General features: G+C 41.6%; 1 protein-coding gene across 1 annotated transcript in view; it reads left to right on the top strand.

The window, feature by feature from the left end:
* The window catches only part of DOCK1 (dedicator of cytokinesis 1), a 475,815-nt gene that overhangs the window by 119,661 nt on the left and 334,002 nt on the right, over nucleotides 1-22,152 (top strand). The window contains exon 23 of the mRNA XM_080912399.1: nucleotides 13,108-13,216. Coding sequence (XP_080768525.1) covers nucleotides 13,108-13,216 — 109 coding nt within the window. The remainder of the gene's footprint in view (nucleotides 1-13,107; nucleotides 13,217-22,152) is intronic.

Here is a 22,152-nt window from a genome sequence, read left to right as displayed (position 1 = left end):
TACCTGGAATCTTCATTTTAATTATTTTCCCCCATTACTGCCCTCCCCTCTCTGCCCATGTCATGCCTCACATGAAGAGGTCAGTGGACAACTTGTGAGAATTGGTTCTCTCCTTTCACCCTGTAGTTTCTGGGGGATCAAACTCTGGTTGTCAATATTCACAGCAAGCACTCTTCCCTACTGAGCCATCTTGCCAGCCCTGTTTTACTTATTTCTTTAAGTTCCCTCAGTACAGTAAGGTAGGAAGGTGTGCTAGAAAGAAAACCCATAATAGTCAGGTGATGTGGCTTTTATCATGGTTTACCTAAAAAGTTTTAATCTTGTCCTATGTGTGATCCATGTGCTGCTCAGTCAGGGATTATTTGATGAGTGTCTCCCATAGCTACAGCGAGGATTTTCTCATTTCTCAGAGATTCGCACCAACCGCCTGTGTATTTGAATTGTCATAACAAATGTTGAATCCTTTATACAACAGTGCTATGTTAGAAGTGACTGTGGTCTTTCCATCCACTGACGTCTGCTGGGTAGACCAGTAGGATATTCTCTGCCTCTCATTTTAATCCCCAGAGTTACAGGCATAAGATCTTAGAAGCATGGTAGCTCAGATCTGCTCAGTTTGTTCAGACTTGTGGTGGTTAGGGAATATGTTTGCTCTTTTTGTCAACATTAAAAATTTACTTAGGTGGCTTTACCAAACGAGGCTCACTTTACCCACTCACTGTGTCTATAACTTTTATCCTGGGGAAGACTTTGGCTCCCATTCCCTTGTTCCATGTTGTCTTTATGTTCTCAGCATCCAGGATCTTTCTATTCCATTATCTTTAGAGAATCTTTTCTTTTTCTCCTGACCTCCAGGGTGGCTCTGCCTTTTCTAGCAGAATACGTATATTTTGAGCAGTGAAGTCAAGCTGTAGAGTATGCAGCTGTACCAGGTTCTCTTAAACAGAGCCTCTTTCAGCTTTCTCATCTCATTGACAGAATGTTGTCACATGCCAGCCCTAGCTTTAAGGGAGATAGATGGGAATTGAGATGATCCAGAGTTTATTGGTACCTTCAACAAAATCAAAGTTGCTACAGCAAGTATATATTGGCCAGAGAGTCTCCACGCTTACCCTCATACTTTCAACTCAGAGTATCTGGTGCTTCAAATGATTGGTAGTTCCTTATCTCATCTCAGGTTCTAAATCATCTTCATGTAGGCCCTGTGGAGCCTTTTTTTTTTCATTAGAGACTCTTGTCGTCCGTATCTTTAGTTTCACTCATTGGGATATTACATGAGCAACAGATAGGTTACTAGGAAACACAGAGCTGCCTGTAAAACTGTGACGTTAGAATACAGCTTCCGATCAGGTCTCTTCTCACAGGTACTAACTCATATCCTACTGGGTCACTCTGATGAGACCCACATGGACATCTTACGTGGGAAGTGAGTCTACACCAAAGGGGTATGTCCACATTCTTTTTCTTCCCTTTCTGGGAATCAGAGAGCATGCCTTTTGGCTCCTGTGAACCCCTTCTATCTTCAAAAACTATCAGAAGATACTGCCCTCTGCCCTATGGACTCCAGCTCCTCCATGACTCTACCATGTTATCTATCCATGGTGCCAGGGCCTGAACTTTTCTTGAAGCCCTTTTCCCTTTCCTCCTTCCCTCTCTCTTTTGTTCTAGTCTTCTTCCATAAATATGCAATAGCTTAAGTCCTGTCTATATCACAGTTTTTAGTCAAACTCTTTTGCATTCATGGGTTTTAGCTGCCTACAAGGATCTTTGTGGGATGAAAGAACATAAGTGCCTTTCAGAATGTATAGTGCACTTGTAGCCATAGTGCATAGATACGAGAAACACCTCTTTTTAATATCTGGGGCTGAAAACAGTGATGTGTTTTAGCATCTTGTGATTCCAGGGGCTGAAAACACTCATGCCCTCCCAGCCAGAGCTTCTATGAGAAGCTTTGTTTCCTAGCCCATGATGTCCTATGTCTTTTCTTGCCATGACATTTATCTTTGACTTCAAAGAGCTTGATTGGAGTCTTGGTCCATCCTTGTTTTAGATACGTTACTTGAAGAGGCAGCAGTAACCTGGTTTCCCTTCACAGGTCTGGAATGTTTGAGCATCGGTGGCTCTAAGCAGATCTCATGCAGGATAGTTTCAGAAGAGGGGAGAAGAGCCAAGTGGAGTTCCCATTTTCTTACCTACAGTGTGTCATTGACTTGGGAGAGAAGCTGTTCTGCTCATAGCTGGGATTGACAACTGCCTCTTTTTTTCTTTTCTCCAGTTGGAACAAACTTTTGAGGCCTATTCTTCTTCTTCTTCTTTCAAATTGGTCTGCTGTGTTTTCAAGTATAATATAGTTGCTGTGTTAAATTCGGAGATAATTGCAAGTAATTATTTTTCCAAAGAACAAAGAGATGGAACTTGGGAGGTAGGGATACTGACGCTTAGCATGCTTTGTGCCTCCCTTTCTGTGCTACAGTCCCATTCCATACTCTTTGTTCTACTTAGGAAGCTCTTTTTTTTTTTTTTTTTTTTTTTTTTTTGTCTTGGAATGAGAATAGGAGCTCTGGCCCAAACAAATTTGGTTCATGGTGAACCCAGTGAAAGGCTCCAGGCAGCCAGAGAGGCTCCTCTGCTATTGTTTCTCTGCCTTGTGTGTGGGTGGACCGCATTAAGTAGAAAGCCCAAAGCAGACATATCCTGCAGCAGACCTGCTGAAGGCCAGCCTCTGTCTAGCCGTTGCTTGGTATCGTGACTCCCTTCAGTGTGCTGTAGTTTCTGCTTGTCATCTAGTGTTAGCTTTGTGAATAATTAGTTATTGATCATGACTAAGTTATGCTGATCTGTCTTTGTGCTCTTGTTCCTTGGGTCACAAAATAGAATGTAGATCATACACAAAGAGCCCAGTCATCGTATGTTGTTAATGAATTCTCATTGAAAGTAGAGTAAGGAATGAGGAGGACTCATCAATTTATTTATTGATAAATTTCTGGGCTCTTTCTGTCCATCCTTCCCTATACTTTAAGGTGGTTCAAATAAATGACTCTTCCTGGTATATTGGTTAAAACTAGAATGGGAAGTTCTAGAGACTTTCCCGATGATCTTTCATTGCAGAGAGATATTTCAAAGGAGTCACTATACAGTGCTAAGTATTCATTAGCCTGAGCTTAGTTTGCCAAGAGAATGACTCATTATTAAAATATCCTTGAGAGGTTTTTTCTTTGGTAGGATTTTATATATATTAAAGACTCATTCATTATGCTTTATAGGTTTAAAAGAGTTGTTGTTGGCCTACATGTTTATAACAGTTGTCTGTTATGTAGATTTATTCCTTAATGAGCTTGAGAGTTTTCCCTAGTATCTCGGTTAGTGTGTATGTTTCATTCTTCATTCTTTTATTTTCCAACCCTTACCACCTTGCCCAGGCTTTTCTTGGAATTCTTAATGAGGTATAGGTTGGTCTTGAACTCATGGTGATCTCCTTTTCTCAGCCTTCTGAGAACTAGGATTACAGGCATAAATTCTGTGCCCAGCTTAAGATATGCCTTTTGACACATGTATATTTTTATTTACCCATCTCACAATTATTTAAATGGGAAATTCAATTTGTTTATATATCATGTTGTAAGGTTTTAATTTCTAAAACTAAATCATAAAAAATCCTAGAATTTTAAAAATAAATTATATTTCTTTGTCCATAACACTGTGAGAATGGCAGAAGATTGTAATTAGAATATGAGAGTCATGTTAAACTGTGAACATCTTTAAAGAGGGCAAGACAAGGGGATGTTTCTAAGGACCAAGAGAGGAAGAGTACATCAGATAGTTTTGAATAATTATCTTTGGCTGTAGTGCGTAGACAGAGTGATCTCAATCTAGTGTTGCTGAACATCTATTTCTGAACAGAAGAAGCTGTGGTGGCCATCCATGCACACCTGTGCTATGCAGCTTCTCTCGTTTTAGTTTCTGTGGGGCATTCATGCTGAGGATATTCCCTTTACAGCCTACAGCTTTAAGCACTTTCAGGGAATAAGGTCTGCACAGAAACCGCATTTTGATTTTGACAATTTTTGCATTCTTCTTATAAATAAAGATTATAATTCTCCATAGTTATTTAGCAGCAGCCCTATAGTTAGTTAGACTTTGGTTGCAAATTGTTGCATACCCTTGTCTCTCCTAGTCACTTGTTTGGTCCCATGTCAGGGACAGAAGTGCATGGCGACTGGGAATCAGTGTCATACCCTTCCTGCCACAGGGAGCCATGAGGAAGCTTAGAAGGACCAGGTCTCAGGAGAGCTCTGCTGGACTCTGTGGATAAGTTCCTTTCCTTTATTCTGTTCTTTGGAAATGGTTATCTTTTTAAGCAGCGAGCTTCCAACAAGTAAGCAAAACAGACAAATACAGTAAATATAAGGCACAGAAAGTTTGGAACCAAGAAGGAAATTCCATTTGCATATAGAATTTGGGAATGGAATGGATCATTGGAGTTGTAAAAAATTTTGCAATCCGTAATAAGTTCCATCAATAATCAAACACTAATCTTATTGTATAAGTCAGATTTAATCACTTTAAATGTAGTACCTAAAGGACTTCAAAATAAACAGATGTCCAGCTGTAGAGACGGCTCAGCGTCTAACAGAACTTGTTCTTGCTAAGGACCTAAGTTCAGTCCCCACTGCCCACACTACAACCATACTATCTTCGAGTCCAACTCAGGGGATCCAATGGCTTTTTCTGGCCTCTATAAACAGTGTACACACATGGTTCTCATACATATATGCAGGCAAAAGATAATTAAAAAAAAACCAAACAGATAAACAGATGCCACAAAGGAAACAATCATTAAGCTTTAACCATTTGTAATTAAAAAAAAAATAATGCAGATGTTAGAACAATTGTGTTGAAAAAATAAAAAAATGTTTGTATCCTAGGCTAATTTTTTAAAAATTTTACTAGGAACGGATATACTTTTCAAACTTTTATTTGAGTACAAAAAGAGGGGGATTCAGGCTTCACTTGAGAGCATAGGTTAGGGCTTAGAAAATACTGTCAGTTCTCTGTAAACATGACCACACACAGGCTTCCTTTTGTAGGAGGTGTCTTCCCCAAACCTCCAGCTCCCAGATGCTTACAATTTCACTTGGTCCTTTTCTTTCTTATCCTTCCTCCTCCTTTTCCCTCTCCTCCTCCTCCGTCCTCCCTCTTCCTCCTCTTCCTTCTCCTCCTCTACTTTACTTCAGAACTATGCCTGCCATTCTACTACCGGAACAAAAACTTCATTTTGTAATATCTGAAAAAAATATTTTTTCCCTTCTTTACCCAAAATGTTTTTTCAAATTGTAATTTTGTCTGTCTCTTTCCTTTCTGCTTTCCAGTTTCAGTCTGGCTTTGCTTTCTTCCTTAAATGGACACTTTAAAATAAAGCTCCAAGATTCTCTGCATTTAGACAGTTACTCTTTTTCATAAAGAAAGGATGAATTTTATGCATGAGAAGTTTTCCTTATCAAAACATATTTTATTTTCCCATTTTCCTCTTTCCATATAGAATTACCTATTAGCTTGAATTTGAAAGTCTTAAGTTATTATTATTGTAGTCAAGACCAGAGAGAAAATTCATCTTAATTTTTTTCCAAATACTGACAATGTATGAAAATGTATTTTTTAATAGACTGAGTTTTATATACTGTGTTATACAGATTTGAAAAAGCCATGAAAAGATCATTTTATATTTAATTTTTAATATTTAATATAAAGGATTAATTTTATATTTAACTAATTTTATTATTTTAATTTACATTGGAATCATGTAGTTCCTTTGTATATTTAATACCACTTGTAGACTTTAGCTTGTGTAGCTAATTTATTTTTAATCATACCATTTAACATCTATTTTATTCTTTGCTTATATATTGAAGAAATTGGGGATGTTTTAGACATACACACACACACACACACACACACACACGCACACACACACACTTATATATAGTCTTTATTTTTAGTTATTTCCTTGTCAATGACAAACACTAAATGATAAGTAGCTGTATTTAATGTGCAGGAAGCAATAGATATTACATTATGTTTTTATTTACATATTTATTTTTAGGTCAAAATTATGGTTTGACTTTGATGTATAGCAGAGATGCTTACAACATGGACAAGCATGAAATCCAGGCCAAGTTAGTATGCTAATTCCAGCAGGCATCTCTATTTTCATGTTGTCCAAAAGTTCCTAAGATAGTAATGTACATTTATTAGTTCATAAAAATAGTTGAGTGAAGACTGTATTTATGGCAGAATGGAACCAGTCAAGGTCAACTACTTAGATAATGGAACTTTAAGATTTTGTTTGTATTTTTATGAAGCCTGTGGCCAAATTACTCAGCCTCAGCAGTTCACCCAGCTTATGGTTTTTTAAAATAAACCTCCTCTACTTTTATTGTTTTTTTTTTTTTTTTTTTTTTCTTCATCTAAGTGAACATAGGAGTGAATGCTTGGATGTTTTCATTTTGGCTAGAACTGGGTAAAATAAATTTCTAAATTCCCTTGAATAACTATATGATTTTAGTGGGAGAAAAAAAGGAGGATCGAAGATAGAGACAAAAAAATGTAAGAAATTACAGCAAAAATTTAGCATTATTATTACCATTGTACATTTGCAGATTTAGAAAAACCATGACAGCTTTGAGAGTATAATTTTATATCTGGCGTGCAATCAACAATGTCTTTAGACACAGAATCAAGAGGGATTTACCACCAAAACCATAGATGTGATTTTAAAGCATGGTACACATCATTGCTGCAGGAGCTGTTGTTGAAGTTATTCCCTTTGATTGCAGGGTCTGCTGACCCTGGCTAAGTTAATTCTGCCCCGAGCTGTTGCTAGCATCAAGGAAAAAAGTTACCTTTATGGCATCACCCCCACCAGAACTGCCAGCACCCAACAGAAGAGCCTTCATACAGATTTCACCTCAAAGACCATTGATGGGTTCATGGAGCTCTGCCTCACTTAGTGAAGGGATTCCTCCAATGCATGGAGATAATATAAAGTCAATAGGGTGCCTTTACCAAATGTAGGAATCTTGATTTGAGAAAAGACTCATGAGTCAGAAAACTCTATGTTGTGGAAATGGAGAACACCACAGGCTCCATATAGGGTCTACTAGAGTTGACTGCTTGCTCCAAAGGGATTGTATTCCGAGTCCCATTGTGGCCACCACGTATATCCTCTTACATGAGGGAAAAAAAACGTGGCATCCATCTATCCATGTATGTATGTATTCATGTATGATTTTCTGTCAAATACCTGTTTTTCAAATCTACTGCGGGGGGGGGGGGCGATGTGGGGCCTCCATTTGTGGTGCCTGTACCACTAACAGCTACTCAGAACCCCGAGAAGGCCTACGGGTTTGAAAGAAAGACAGGAGTCCATTATTCGTGTTACCAGAAAGTTTACTCCATCTTGAACTGCAGTCTCTGTGGTCTCAGTATATATACTCAGGGAGAATTACAGAGGAGGTTTGCAAATTCCCTAGCTGCTGGGTGGAAGTCACCCCCTAGGGTGAAGTCTAACCTTGGGCCATTGGGAACCTGACTGCCAAGTGTGGAAGTAGACTTGTGACTGGACCAATTAGCATAACAAAAGGAGGCAAGCAAACAGTGGATGGGGGGGGGTGGCCACATCTATCACCTATCTTACCTATTAATTTTCATCCCTCTACTTGTCTCTGTATTATCCATCCACCTATTTATCCATCCAAGTTAATCTGTATCCTCAACCTGACCCAACTTGACACCTAGAGTGACCTGACAAGGAACCTCAGTTGAAGAATTGTGCCCAACAGATAGTCCTGTGGCCATGTCTATGAGATGTTTTCCTGTCATGGTCTAGGACATTGACTCTCAACCTGTGGGTCATGACCTTTCACAGGGGCTACCTAAGACCATCTGCATTGCTGATATTTACCTTCTGATTCATAACGGCAGCAAAATTACAGTTATGAAGTAGCAGTGAAATTGATTTTATGGCTGGAGGTCACCATAGCATGAGAAACTATATTTAGGGATCACTGCTTTGGGAAGATTGAGAGCCAGTGATCTAGGATGTTCATGCCATTGTGGTAGTGAACTTCTGCCCCCTTCCCCCAACAAGTGGTTCTGGGCCATATATGATATTCCAGGGAGTGAGCCAGAAGCAGATGTCTTTAGAATATGAGTTCCCTCAATATAGATTGTGACCTGCAGTATGAGCCGAATAAACCCCCATTTTCCCCTAAGTTGCTTTTGGTCAGTGTTTTCTTACAGTGATGGGAAAGAAACTAGAATAGTATCTATACTTTTGTCTGTTGTCTTAGTCAGGGCTTCTATTCCTACACAAAATAACATGACAAAGAAGCAAGTTGGGGAGGAAAGGGTTTATTTAGCTCACACTTCCATATTGCTGTTTATCACCAAAGGAAGTCAGGACTGGAACTCAAGCAGGTCAGGAAGCAGGAGCTGATGCAGAGGCCATGGAGAGATGTTACTTACTTGGCTTGTTTCTCATGGCTTGCTCAGCCTGCTTTCTTATAGAACCCAGGTCTACCAGCCCAGGGATGGCACCACCCACAATGAGCTGGTAGACCCCTTGATCATTAATTGAGAAAATGCCTTACAGCTGGATTTCATGGAGGCATTTCCCCAACTGAGGCTCCTTTCTCTGTGATAAGTCCAGTTTGTGTCAAGTTGACACAAAACCAACCAGTACATCTGTCCTATATATCTTTTCTGTATGTCTGTTTAAGTCTATTATATATAATTCTCTATCCGTCTATCATCATGTATATATATTTCTATCTGTCCCCAGCGGTCAGTCATCTCCATATCTATCGGTCATCGTTTATATCTTTATATAACTACTTTAACTGTAGTTGTTGGACATGATGATTCATGGCAGGATTGGCATCAATCTCAGGTTGAGGGGACAGATTCTGGGTAGAGGACCTGCATGTTGGTGGTGCTGTTTAACTGTTGTGCAGAGATGTGTGCTTTCTGGTGATGGTATTAGACACATATGCATAGGATCTCCTTCTTAGAGCCTTCAGGCCTCACTTACTTTAAAAAAATTTAAATATCCCGTATATGCTTCTGTTTCTGTATGGGGTTGTGTCTATGCAACTCAGGACTCATGGATGGCAGACATGGGCAGTAGATCCCCTGGGGCTGGAATCCTAGGTAGTTGTGAGTTACCTGACCAGGGTGTTGGGATTAGAATTTGGGTAGGTCCTCTGCAAGAGCAATCCTCTCTTAACCATGGAGCATCTCCACAGCCCTCTATTTACTTGTTATTTTAGTGGCTTAGCACAAAATGAATCCATATTGATCATAACAGCTTTTACATTTTCCATGTGTTTGTTTTTTATTGCTTTTCTATGCACTTTTTTCTTTTAACCCTACGCTCACTGTTTCTTCCCTTTCCCCACTTGCCTTATTCAATACTGTGTAATGTTTCCTGGCTTCCATCTTTTATTTTCTCTGTCTTAACATGTTAAATATCTCTTACTCCTTTTTCTTTTCTTTTCTTTTCTTTTTTTTTTATAATTATCCCAGATGGAAGCATGCCCGCTAAGTTGAAAGAATAATTTAAATTACCATTACTACTCTCTTGAAAATGCTAGCTACATCCAGGACAGCAGAGGATGGGGACTCCATTGTTTTTGTCCTTGGCATTAATGTTGCTACGCACTTTAAGTCTACATGTACTTTGAGCTCTGCCACATATTGCTGTTTTGTGGAGTCGGTATTCATTGGTTGTGCTCTAGGCATGGACTTGCTTTTCATCTCTCTTTAAACTTCAGGTTTCCCTCAGGGGTCGTTTTCCTTCTGTCAGAAGAGTTCACCGTAGAATTTCTTTTAGAAGAAATCAGCTACAGGCTTTGTGTATATGAAAATGATTTATTTCATGCCTGTGTTTGAAAGATACTTCCATTTTACACAGCCCTCTAGATTGGCACTTTTCTTTCTCCAGCTGTTCTTCCCTTTTTTTTTTTTTTTTTTTTTCTGGTTTCCATCATTTCTGGTGAAAAGTCTGCTTTCAGACTCACATTTACATCCTTAAAGACACAGTAATATGTGTCTCCCCCTGGGGGCCCTCAAGGTTTAAGGTCTCTGTGCTGATGAACATTTCTATTGTGGCTACACAGGATCACTTTCCTTTGCATTTACTTTGCACTGGATGTCTGGGGTTTGGGGTTGAATCTTTGGTCTCCTTTCTCTTGCCCTTTTTTCAGGACTCTCCCTTTCTGCCCTTCCTAGCTCTCTTTGCTGTGCCTCCATCCTCCACCCCCATCTCTGTATTCTTCTCTCTTTAGCTTTGTAGTGGCTTTTCTTCAGGTTGTCTTCCATTTCACTATTTTCGATCCTGCCATGCCTGCTCTCCAGTTAGCCCATGCAGTGACTTCTCAATGTTAGTGACTGCTTATTTAAATTTGAGAACTTGCATTTTAAAGATCAACTGTACACTGTAATCCTCCGATTGACTTTCATTTTTTTTCACCTTATGTTTTCTGATGTTCCATTTTTTAATTTTCTCTAAAAGATAGGCATTTTATTTTTATTTTTCTGCATGCTTGTATTTCACTCTGTGTCAATATGTGCATACTGTACTCACAATAGGCAAGAGACAGTGTTGTATCTCCTGTTGTGATTGGCCATGTAGGTACTGGGAACGAAACTAGGATCCTCTACAAGACTTTTCAGTGCCCGTGACCACTGACTCATCCCCTAGCCCTCATAGTCCCACTAATTTTGATATTCTGATCAACTGACTACAATCATCTCTTAGATAAAGATATCGCTGTAAGGGTGACTATAATACATCTCTTGTATTTTGGGACATGATCTTCCTTCTCTTTGCTTTGGCCATGTGAAAAGTCTTTGGTTGAGGTTAGTGATCTCTGCTTGAAGGCTGGACTACACCTATGCAAAACTGTGGAGGCTCCAGACTGTATGACCACCTTCCTGAGATAGCTTATTCCATTAACTGGATTGAGCCTCTTGGTCTCACTGGAGACTGCCCTTGGGTATGATGGCACTCTAAGCCTGGTTATTTCTGCTTCTGTGGTAAAAATACCTCAACAAAGGACAATTTTGGGGAGAAAAAGTTTTTTTGATCACAGTCTCACCATTTCTGGGAAGTCAAGGCATGCATAGCCACATTCAGGAGCAAAGAGATAATAAGTGTGCTCTGCCTGCTGTCAGCTAGTTTTGTCTTCTCTAATAGGAGACTATCCCTATAGTTCAGGAGGAATCCCTGCCTAGGGACTGGTGCCACCCACAATGGGCTAGGTTTTTCCATATCAACTAACAATCCAGAGAGTCCTCCATAGACATGCCCACAGGCCAGCCTCGTCTAGAAAATTTCCCTTTAAAGTATTCTTTCCCATGATTCTAGGTTGACTTTTAAAACTAACTAGAGCTTATCTTATATTTCTGGTCAGTGTGAACACCTTGGTTTTTGAGAGCCTATAGTGGGCTGGGTGCCTTGTAGGCTGGTAAGTTGTAGTTAGCATCTTATTTTCCAAGGCTCTCCAGAGTTCTCACCCAGAATCTTCTGTGGTTCAATTTTTGGTTGTTTGTTTTGTCTGTCTTTTATCTGCTGTGCTACTGGAGATCCCTTTCCTTGATTTTTGAAACCTAAGACATTTCTTTTGGAGATGGTTGCCAGTTCCACTTGGCTTTCTAGAAATTTTCATTTGTGTGTTTAATTTCATCTGCCATGTGGCAACAGGAGCTGGCAAATGTCCTGGGGTGACCGAAAACTGAAACCTCTTTACAATAAGCAGCATACACGATCCTTATTGTCCATTTAGCGGGCAGCTGAAACTCTCGATCAGTTACTCATTTCCGTGGGCACTGCAATAGGCTGAGGATAATGTGGAGTTTACCATGATAATGGATTTTCAAATGGTTATAAGATCCCGTGATGTTTAGATAATTAAGGCTCCTTCTGTTAGTTCTGTAACATCATGACACCTCCCAGGTCTATCAGCAGTGCCTGCCATTGTTCCCCCACCACCTGTGAGCAGAAGTTCATGACTCTAATGTTAATTGTTCAGTACATCAGTTTAGCAAACCTCTATTTGGAAACCTTTATTTACACAACAGGTGCACTGGGTTGCAATTTCCCACTTTATACAGAACTCCTTGCTTTCGAATGGAACTCATTTAAATGTAAGATTACCTCTGGGGTAATTAATTATCACTGAGTTTATGAAATTTCCATTGTGTACAAGTTTCAGGTGTGGTATATTTTTAATTAGGCAGGAAACTAGTTTACATTAATAAAACATCTGAGTTGCTACATTTTAAAATGTAAGTGCAACTTGAAGTAACTGCTAATAAAGAATTTATGGATGGGACTTATTTATGATGAGCAGCCTACATCAGCATCCTCACAACCAGTGTACAATATCCCTATTGTCCATGTAAGGCATAGCCAAAACTCTTGACAGTTTTCTGGTACCCAACGCTTCTTAAATGATCACACTGGGGCAGTACCGTTTCTCAACATAATTGTGAATTTACCAATAGAGTGTTGCTTTTCAAATTGTTAGTTATACTAGTTTGTCACATTTAGATAATTAACTCTCCTTATGTTAGTTACATACCATTAGGAGTTAAGAATTCTGGCAGAAGGCCTGAAGATAGATAGGGGCACTTGCCTGGGATGGATGAGCCCAGGGCTCTAGCCACAGTACCACAAAATCAAATAAATAACGGATAATTGAAAACTGGCACAAAGCATGTTAAGTGAGAATTATGGTTTCTTTGGGGTTGAATTAAAGCTGAATTGGTCCATCAGACCCTTCCTTTTCTTCCTTGTGTCTCCTTCTTTTCAGACTTCCCTTTGTGTATCTCCTGTCTAGGTAGGTTTATAAACTGTCCAGCATTATGTGTTGTGACTCTGATGCATGTCTCCATAGTTGTGTGTCAAATTGCATCCCCCTTTGGATGGATGCTGGAGATGGTACCTCATACTCCCGCAGGTCTCCCATCAAGTCCCTCAGCTACTGTGGATGCAGGGTACACATCAGGGTCTTCTCAGGTCCTCACAGTGTTGTGTGTTTCTTGCAGGCTGTACGAAAACAAGGGGGAAGCTGACTTCGTGGAGTCCTTGTTGCAGCTGTTCCGGTCTATCAATGACATGATGAGCAGCATGTCAGAGCTCACGGTCAGGGTGAAGGTAGGTGCTGCCATGCTCAGCCAGGCTCAGGCAGCTCCCTCCCAGGCCCAGAGACCCTTAGTTTGAACGTCAACTTGGTCTATGTGCAGTGAGCTCTCACCTCTCCCCTCCCTAGGTGACTCAACTATTGCTGTCTCTTTGTCCTGTCACAGAGAAGGTCTGAATATACTTTATGTAAATAAAGGGAATTTAGTAAAGTCAGGACATCTTGTATCAGAGACTGTGTGGGGAGGCTGAGGTAGCTGGAGCCTTAGTAAGACTTCAGGGGATTGAGTGATTCTGTTGTTCCTCCGCTTCAGTAATTTCTTCTGTGTGCGTTTATGTGTGTGTTTGTGTGTGTGTGCATGCACAGGAGTTGAAGCTAGAGTTTGAGCTTTGTTGTCATTCCTACTGGCTGTCCTGGAACTCACTCTATAGATCAGGCTGTGCTTGACGTCACAGAGACCTGCCTCCACCTCCCCAGTGCTGGGATAAAAGGCATGAGCCATCAGGTGCAGCCCACTGTTTGTTTTTGAGACAGGGTCTACAACTGAACCTGGATCTTGAAAATTAGGCTGGCCGGGCTGACCAGCTAGCTCCAGGGATTGATCTTTCTGTACCTGCTTGTCTTTGAGATTATAAGTGTGCACCACTGTGCCTGGTATATATATGTATGCTTGCACAAACTTTCCTTATGCCATGCAAGCAAATGCCTCTAATGGTTGAGCCATCTTGTCCCCCCCCCCATATTTTGTTTTGTTTTGTTTTATAAAATGAGTTTTGCAGGATTGAATTCAGTTCTTCATGCTTGCAATCACTTCAGTGGCTGAACCATCTCCCCAGCCCTCTCCAGCCATTTATGACCACTTCTTGTTTTGCTGTCCTTGGGAAGAAGACTAGAGACATCTTTAGGACTTTTACTGGTATGGAGTTGTCCCACAGGAGTTGTTCCCCAGACAGGGTGTGGAGAAGCCCCGAGGAGCAATCCCAGGTTCCCACACCCTTGGGCATCTCAGTTATGTGGACTTTTATGGGCTGATTTATGACCAAGCAAGCTGTACAATTTGGAGTTCACTGCCTGCTAAAAGCCAGCTAAGAGCAAAAACAAATCTAAGTGAGTCCTAATAGCTTCACATTCCACTCGGAAGCTGCATCATTTTTTTCATTGTTTTCTTTCTTTCTTTCTTTTTTTAATTTTTAAAAATTAAAAAAATTATTTTATAGTACCAAATAAAGTTTATTTAGGTGATGGGGGAGTTAAGAGGGTGGTAGAGGCAAAGAGAGGGAAGTAGAGGAACAGAGGCCGGCCGTGAGCATGTTTAGAGAGGGGGGGAAGGGAATGGGGAGAGGAAGGGCAAGGAGGAGAAAGCAAGAGAGCAAGAACAGAAGAGGAAAAGAACTCTTTCTTTTTTTTAAAGTGGATAATTTCAAATGAGTTCTTTGTTATAATTGTGTTGAAAATGTTTTGGACAGGTCATCTCCCAGCTGTATAGCTTTGCCATACTATCTAGAATAAGGATACATGTGCTCAAAAGTGTTTCCTTGTCCCACTGACCAAAGTGACTCTCCCAGCTGACCAAGAATAAGGCCATAACCTTTCCTCTGCCTCCAAAATGACTCATGGCCAAGTCTTGGGAACTTTTGGTCCATTTTTGACTTGAATTTCCCCCAAATGGTTGATCTATGAAAAAAGCTGTGTCCTACACATATTAAAAGTTTTAGGTTAGTTGTTTTGACAGTGTGATATTGCCTAAGACTGCCTTAACCTTCCAGGGTTAAAATTAGCTGTGCGCCAGCAGGTTGTACTGAGGAATGTAGTGGCATTTGAGAGAAACAGACGCACACTGTGCAAGAATAGATAAAAAGCGGTCCCAGGAAGTTTTGAGACCAGAAGTAATTTTAGTTGGCTAAATATATTCTTATATTATTAAGTTTGATTGGCCTTGACTGGTGTCTGCCTGCCTCCCTGGTCATCAAGCCATTTGTCAGCGGAGCCCGGAAAGCTTTCTCTTGGGTGGGTGTTTTATTGTAAGACACGGATATATTCAGTGACGTTCATGCTTGCTGCAGGCCTTCCATCTGCAAGTTGGAAGACGAGCTTCTTCCCTTACTGTTAATTTGGTATTGTATGATCTCACCACATTTGCTCTTTTGTGTTGCTGAATTAAGGGTCCTTGGACTTGGGTCTTGGCTCACATACTATTTTTACTCTTCCTGTTTTTGAAGTGTTAAAATGGAAATAGAATTGTGCAGTATCTTAAGTTTTTCTTACTAGGGCATTTTGTAGGATTAAATATTGTTTCTCAATGGCTGGTGCTGGGATGCATTTTATGTGTATGTTCTCATGATGCATGGGTCTGCAAGTGTGCATATGTGTCTTTATGTAATAGACCGATGTATGCGTAGCTTTGTGTGTCTGTGTGTGAGTGCATGTGAGTAAACATGCATATGATTGTACAGATTGCTTGTATGTTTGTTTATTTCTCTGTGTAGATGACTATGAAAATGGCTCGTGAAAAATGTCAGTCCCTGTTCCACCGATGCACTGAGGTGGTTTCTATTCTCTTCTTGCCTCCTTTAGTGTATTCTAGACTAATGTTGTTCAGTGGTAAAATTGCTTGCTGCGAAGCTCTGTGTTTTCAGCGAGGGCTAATGGATCTCAGCCCACATTTGCCAGCAGTGCTTGTGACTGCCCTTTGGGGCTCTTTCCCATCTTTCCTGTGCAGCACAAAACGAATATATTTTCATAGTTCTCTGCGCTTTATCCACTGTCTTGTGGAGCCGCAGGCCCCTGCCACTTGGGCATGCGGCCGGGACTAGGGTCAAGACTCATTGAATCTGAGGCTCCTGAACTGAGGGTGATGCACAGATATGTGAGGGGTTGTCTCCTTCCAGGGACTGCCCTTAGGTAGAAGTCCTTCCATCTGTCTCCTTTGTCACCCTCTCCCGGTGTGGTTTCCATCTGGCCCTCCTGAAAGAAGCTGTGTTGGGATGCTGTCATTGTGTAATCATTTGTGTTTGAGCTGATGGGTGGGTTTTGCCCTCCAAGAGGCATGATTTTAATGTGCCTAAAAATAATACTTGCTCTTCTTTGCCTTATGTCTTACATCAAATTCTTCGGCACCGGTAAGCTGGCACATCAGGTCTGCCCTGTGTCTCGAAAATCTCCAAGTTTACCCTCTTATTTTTCCCAGACAAACAGTCTGAATGTGAGGGGTGGTGACAGCTAACAGTCAGATATGACAGTTTGCACTAATGAGAACATGGGCTGCGTGGAGCTTTGCCTGGTGACAGCAGTGCCCATTCAGCCCACTCCAGGGCTCTTTCACTTGCCTTCCTGGATTCGTGTTCAAAAGACAAAGAGTCACTCATTGCCTCAGATCTCTGAGCTTCCACTGAGGTTTTCCTCCATATTCAGAGTGCTCCCACATGGAAACAGATACGATGAGTCATGTGTTTACATAGTGTCCTCCCTCAGTGCACGTGGGACACTGCTTCCAGGACTTAGCTGCGATCGATGGAGACCTGAGATGCTCAAGTCCCTTGCAGACATGAACTAACATTTGCACACAACCTTTGTCCTTTCTCCTCCTTAGTCTATTATTTTTTATTATTAGCTTAATTTTTTTTAAGAAGAAGAAATTTTTTTTTTTTTTTTTTTTTTTTTTTTTTGCCAAGTACTCAGCTTACCACCTCAAGACATCAAGTCTTCTCTATAGCTTCTGATGTGCAAGTGTAAATGCCATGTAAATACTGAATGGGGGGGATGATGGTTCAGACACACTTCCTCACATCTGTTTTTAGTCAGTGCTTGGTATGCTATCAATGTAGAGGCAGGGCTGGCAGCATGCAACATATATGATATGTATATTACGTATAGACTATTACAACTTTTATGTCTTTGGCGCTGATTTGTAATAGAAGCATTAATATTTATTTTCTCTCTCTGTCTCTTACTCTTTCTCTCTCTCTTTTTCCTTGTCTCTTGTATATACATGTGCACCTGCCTATACATGCCCTTGTAGAGAGGGCTTAGGAGTAGGATCCTCTTGTAGCTAGAGTTACGGGAAGTTGTGTGAACTACTTGATTTGAACGCTGGAGGTTGAATGACCCTTTCACAAGGGCTCCCTTAGAGCAAGAGAAAACACACACACACACACACACACACTCATTATAATTTACAACAGTAGCAAAATTACAATTACAACATAGCAATGAAAACATTTGTATGGTTGGGGGGTCACTACAACACGGGGACTGTATTACAGGGCCACAGCATTGGGAAGGCCAAGAACCACTGCAGTCTAACCAGACCCAGCAATGTGTTTCTCCAGCCACATTGCTATCTGCTGCTGGATGTACTGTTGCTCATTCAATCTGCTTCCTCTTTGAAAATGCAGAGGTGGCTTCCCCTTTTTATTTTTCATAAGCAGTTCTTTATGAACTTTCCAGGGCATTTCTAGTCCTGGTAGAATCCTTGTTCCATCTGGTCTACCCTGAGGGCTTCGGTTTCTGAACCTCCCATGGTTCTTTTGTCATTGCCCTTTGCCCTTTGCCCTTTCAAGACTCATCTGTCACATGAGACATCTGTGCTTTCTATGCCTGGTGTTGTTAAATAAGATGGTTGTGACTTGGTTTCCTGTGCAGCTAATTCTGTCTATGCTTCCACTTAATTCTCGGTAGCATGGAGTACAGACGGAGCTGCTCAGTTTTTTCAGGAACTACTTTATTCTCTGGTTATTGGCTGTGTTGGGGAAGAAGGCGATTGTGGTGCTGAGGACAGTAGCCAGTGAGGGACTGGGCCATTGTAGACCAGTGGACAGCCTAAGAAGGTCACATTTTCAGTCTGAAAGTTTTGCCCAAAGCAGACAGTATTGTCTTTCTTTCACTCCCTTTGCTTAGAGGTCAGTAGTGGTCGGCCGTGTGGCAGTGGGCAGCACAGGCTGTGGGCAGTGCAGGCAGCCATGGCTTCAGTCATGGTGTGAGCCTTACTTGCTGGTTTCCCGTATTTCTCAGGCACAGGATGTGGCGTTCCACATGAAGACTTTCCAGGTCATGTCACTGCATAAGGGAAAGGCTTATGGAATGAGAATATAGGAACAGCTGAAGCTACAGCCCAGGAGCAGCAGGGCGTGACAGGAATGGCTACACTTGGTTGAAAATCAGCCACAGGCCAGGCCTTCTAGAGAGTACCACTGACAAGTTGCCAGGGTCCAGAAGGCGAAAGACCTAGTTAACATAGAGGTTGTATTAATTTTCTGGGATCGCACAAAGAAACTTCTTCATATGTAGTGGCTTGAAATGGCATAGATTCATTCTCTCATAGGCCTGTGGATTGGAAACCTGGTATCATGGCACCAGCAGGCTGATTCCTTCTGTGTAGTCTGGGACAGAATCTGGTTGTCCTCAGCCACCCTCGGCCCATAGGCACCTCCATCTGGCTGTAGTCTGTATCTTTTCATGGGGGTTCTGCCTATGTGTCTGCATCTAATGTCCTTTCTCCTCTTCAGTCATGTGGAACCAGTGCCCACACTACTGAAGCCTGACTTCGTGCCAACTTAATTTTATCTGAGAGAGACACTGTCGGATCCTACTACAACTACTTTGAATGTGCATGTGACCTTTGATCAATTCACTTCAACCCACAGCAGAAGTCTACGGGGGTATGAGGCGTACCCAAGACAGTGGAGAAAGCACTGGAGACACTATGGCTTTGGTCCCTGCAGTTAGGCTGACACATTACCAGTGGGCTAGAGCCTTCTTACATTGGTGTGGACTTAGTTTACTAAAGGCCTTGTGAGCCTGCAGATTCCAGTTCTATGTTAGAGGAGGTCCTGACCCAGCTTTCAGGTGATTCTGATGTCTCTGGACCTTGCCTGCTCCTTAAGTTGGAAGAAGCCAGGCTAATGTTGCATTCTGGTGGCTGTGTGTACTAGTAGGGGGAGTGCTGGGGTCTGAGTTGGTGTAGCCTTTCTGCTGGCTTCACCTGTTCGCCTGCCCTCAGCTTTGATTTGACAAGCAAGGCCCCCTTGTATGTGCTTGGGGAGACCCTTGCCGGTAAAGTTATAGCATGGGTCAGTTAGGAATCAACAGCAAGAGAAGAAGGCAATATGTTACGTCTTCTGGACAAGCAGTCCTTAGTTTAGAATGCTCCCAAGTTCATTACTGTAGTCTTTGTCCTGTACTTCTTCTGGGGTTTCCAAAGTCTAGAAACAATGAGAATTCAAATTCAGCCCAGGGCTTCCTGCTTATTTAATTCACTACAATGTTTCTTCCTGTCCCTATAGGACCACAGAGGGTAAGGGAGGTTAGTCTGGAGCCCCCTGGCCAGATGCACTTCTTTTTTTGCCCCGTCCTGTGCTGCCTGCAGGAGACTGCTGCAGCAGCCAGCTTTGCAGATGTGCAGTAGTAACGCCAGCATCCTGCCCGCCCACTCTCCTTAAGCATGCCTGCCTCTGCATGCTTCTCCTTCCAGCGTGAGTGAGAGAATTGTTACAAGGACAATATCTGTCACTTGTGTTTTCTTGCTTTGTTGTTAAAAATCCAGCCACCTTTCCTGGTGACCTTAGCCATAATTATAGGCTGTAATCACTGTGTGCCAGTTTTGGGGCGTGTGCCTGAGCGGATATGCCTCCATCTGCTCAATCCAGTGATCTCTCATCAAATTAACTTTCTTATTGTTGATTGTAAAGGCTTTGCTTTTAGAAACTTAACTCTTCAGTGTGTGGTTTTATTAGTAGCGACTGGGAGAAAGTCAACTTTTTCTTTACCCCATGACTGGTTCCTATGCTGATCACCATGGCCCTCCTTGTCTTAGAGGCAAGCCTTTGAATTAGAGTCTGGCCACTTTAACCATTCACCTACTCGGCCTTTTGTACGGGCTTACTGGGAAATAGTCTCCCTTGGAGCTGGGGCTTCTGCTCAGGAGCCCATGATTTCCTACTCTTTCCATCTTGGTCCTCAGGACTCTGGTGTTCTTCCCATGCATGGTTCCTCTGGCTTGCATCCCTCTTCCTGCCAAACATGCCATTTACCTTTCTTGTTCTCCCTCTATCATGGTCAGGATTCCTTTAGTGTATCCAAGTAAAATTAAGTCTGATAGACAAGCTTACTTATGCCTAATAACCATCGTTCAGCTATTTGAAATGTTTATTTGGGATGGGGAGGTGCATATAAAGAGGAGTCTCAGTGGGCAAGAGATTGTCACTTTGTGCCTGGCACTGCTAGGCCAGGCCAGGAATAATACATATCAGTCTGTGTTCTCATGGGTACATTTGAATGTGCAAGACAAGGATAAACCCACTAACCACTCCAAAGAGGCAGAGTCACAGTGGGTGATTCTATGCAAACTCACACATGTTCTCATTTTATGACTTATAGGAAATTATTTTTAAGAAAAATACAATGTTTTGGAGAGATGGCTCAGTGGTTAAGAGCTTTGGCTGCTCTTTCAGAGGACCCAGGTTCAATTTCCAGCACCCACATGGCAGCTTACAGTGGTCTGTGACTTCTGTTTCAGGGGATCTGACACCCTCACACAGGCATACTTAAAGGCAAAACATCATATGTATGTATGTATATATTTATGTATGTATGCATGTATATTATAAATAGCAAATTATTTAAAGGAAAGAAAGTAAAACAAAACAAAAGTAATGGAAAATATAAGGTTTGGAATGACAGGATGTCTCAGGGGATGAAAATATTTTGGAGGATTCTGGAAAGTTTAAAGGAAGAGTAAAAAGAATGTGTGGAGTAGGGAAATTTAGGTGACAGTGACAGTCAGCTGACAGGGGGCATCGTGGTCTTCAAAAGTGAGACATTTGTCTCTTTATCTGGTATGTTGCTGGTGCACTGCGAGGATGAGGCTGGAAGTTTGCAGGTTTGAGGACAGATTGGGAAGCACAGCAAGACCTTGTTTTAGAAGAAAAGAGCAAAAGGACCTGGAAAATAGTTCAGGGTTTGGATTGTTTCCTAGTTATGTGTGAGGCCCTTGTTTAACCCTTAGTACTGGGCGGGGTGGGGGGACAACAAGAAAACCCACCAACCATAAAAAGGAAACAAGAAGATCAAGTCAAAACTGCATTCAAGCCTACTTTTGGGTACACAGTGAGACCCTGTGTTAAGCCCCCAACCCCCCAATAACAAACAAATAGTTTGGAGATTGTAGCTGGCTTGAATCAGCAGGGAAGGATAAGAGCCCTTGGAAGATCAGATCATGGAAGACCAGGCTAGGGTGTATCCTGCTCTAGTCAGGTCACCACTGGCTTTTCCAAGGGTCATCCTGATGATGCTTTCAGAAGAGGGTACAGAGGCTGGGAGAGGAAGCATAAGGTGAAATAAAGCAGGACTCCCCACCCCAGTCCTGATGACATGTGGAGATGGTGATGTTTGACTTGTCTGTTGTAGACACTTAGCAGCCCATGCCTAGGAACCATCTTTATCATAATTACCAGAAGAATCTCTGATGATGTTACATATGTTTTCTGGATCGGTGTTGCCCAAGTGAGACTCCTTGAGCTGCAGGACTGATGATGGATTATGAGATTAAGATTATGATACTTAGTCTAATGTGGAGGCCAGGGTGGATCTGTGGTTGAAGTTGGAAATTGATAAGGGTCATGTCATACACCAAATTAGATGCAGGCAACTTGAGGCACAATGAAAGTCTGTAGAAATTGTCTACATCCTGCATCATTGGTCCCTGAGACTTTGCTTATACTATTGTCTGTCTCACTCTATCACGGGACGCCATACTCCTCAGGGCAGCATGTTGGTTTGTGCATACACCTCTCTCTTTGTATTGCCTCATTTGCTATTTGTATTATAATAATGCAGTCTTTTGTTGATGTTGAGGATTTAATTGTTATTTTATTTACATATCTGTTCCTAGTTGTGTGCACATGTGAGTTCAGTCAATGCCCAGGGAGGCAGAAAGAGGGCATTGGATCCCTGG

The sequence above is a fragment of the Micromys minutus genome, assembly GCF_963924665.1.
Source record: "Micromys minutus genome assembly, chromosome: 2".
Classification (NCBI taxonomy): Eukaryota; Metazoa; Chordata; class Mammalia; order Rodentia; family Muridae; genus Micromys; species Micromys minutus.
The sequence above is the reverse complement of the archived record's forward strand: the minus strand, read 5'-3'. Positions and strand labels throughout refer to the sequence as shown.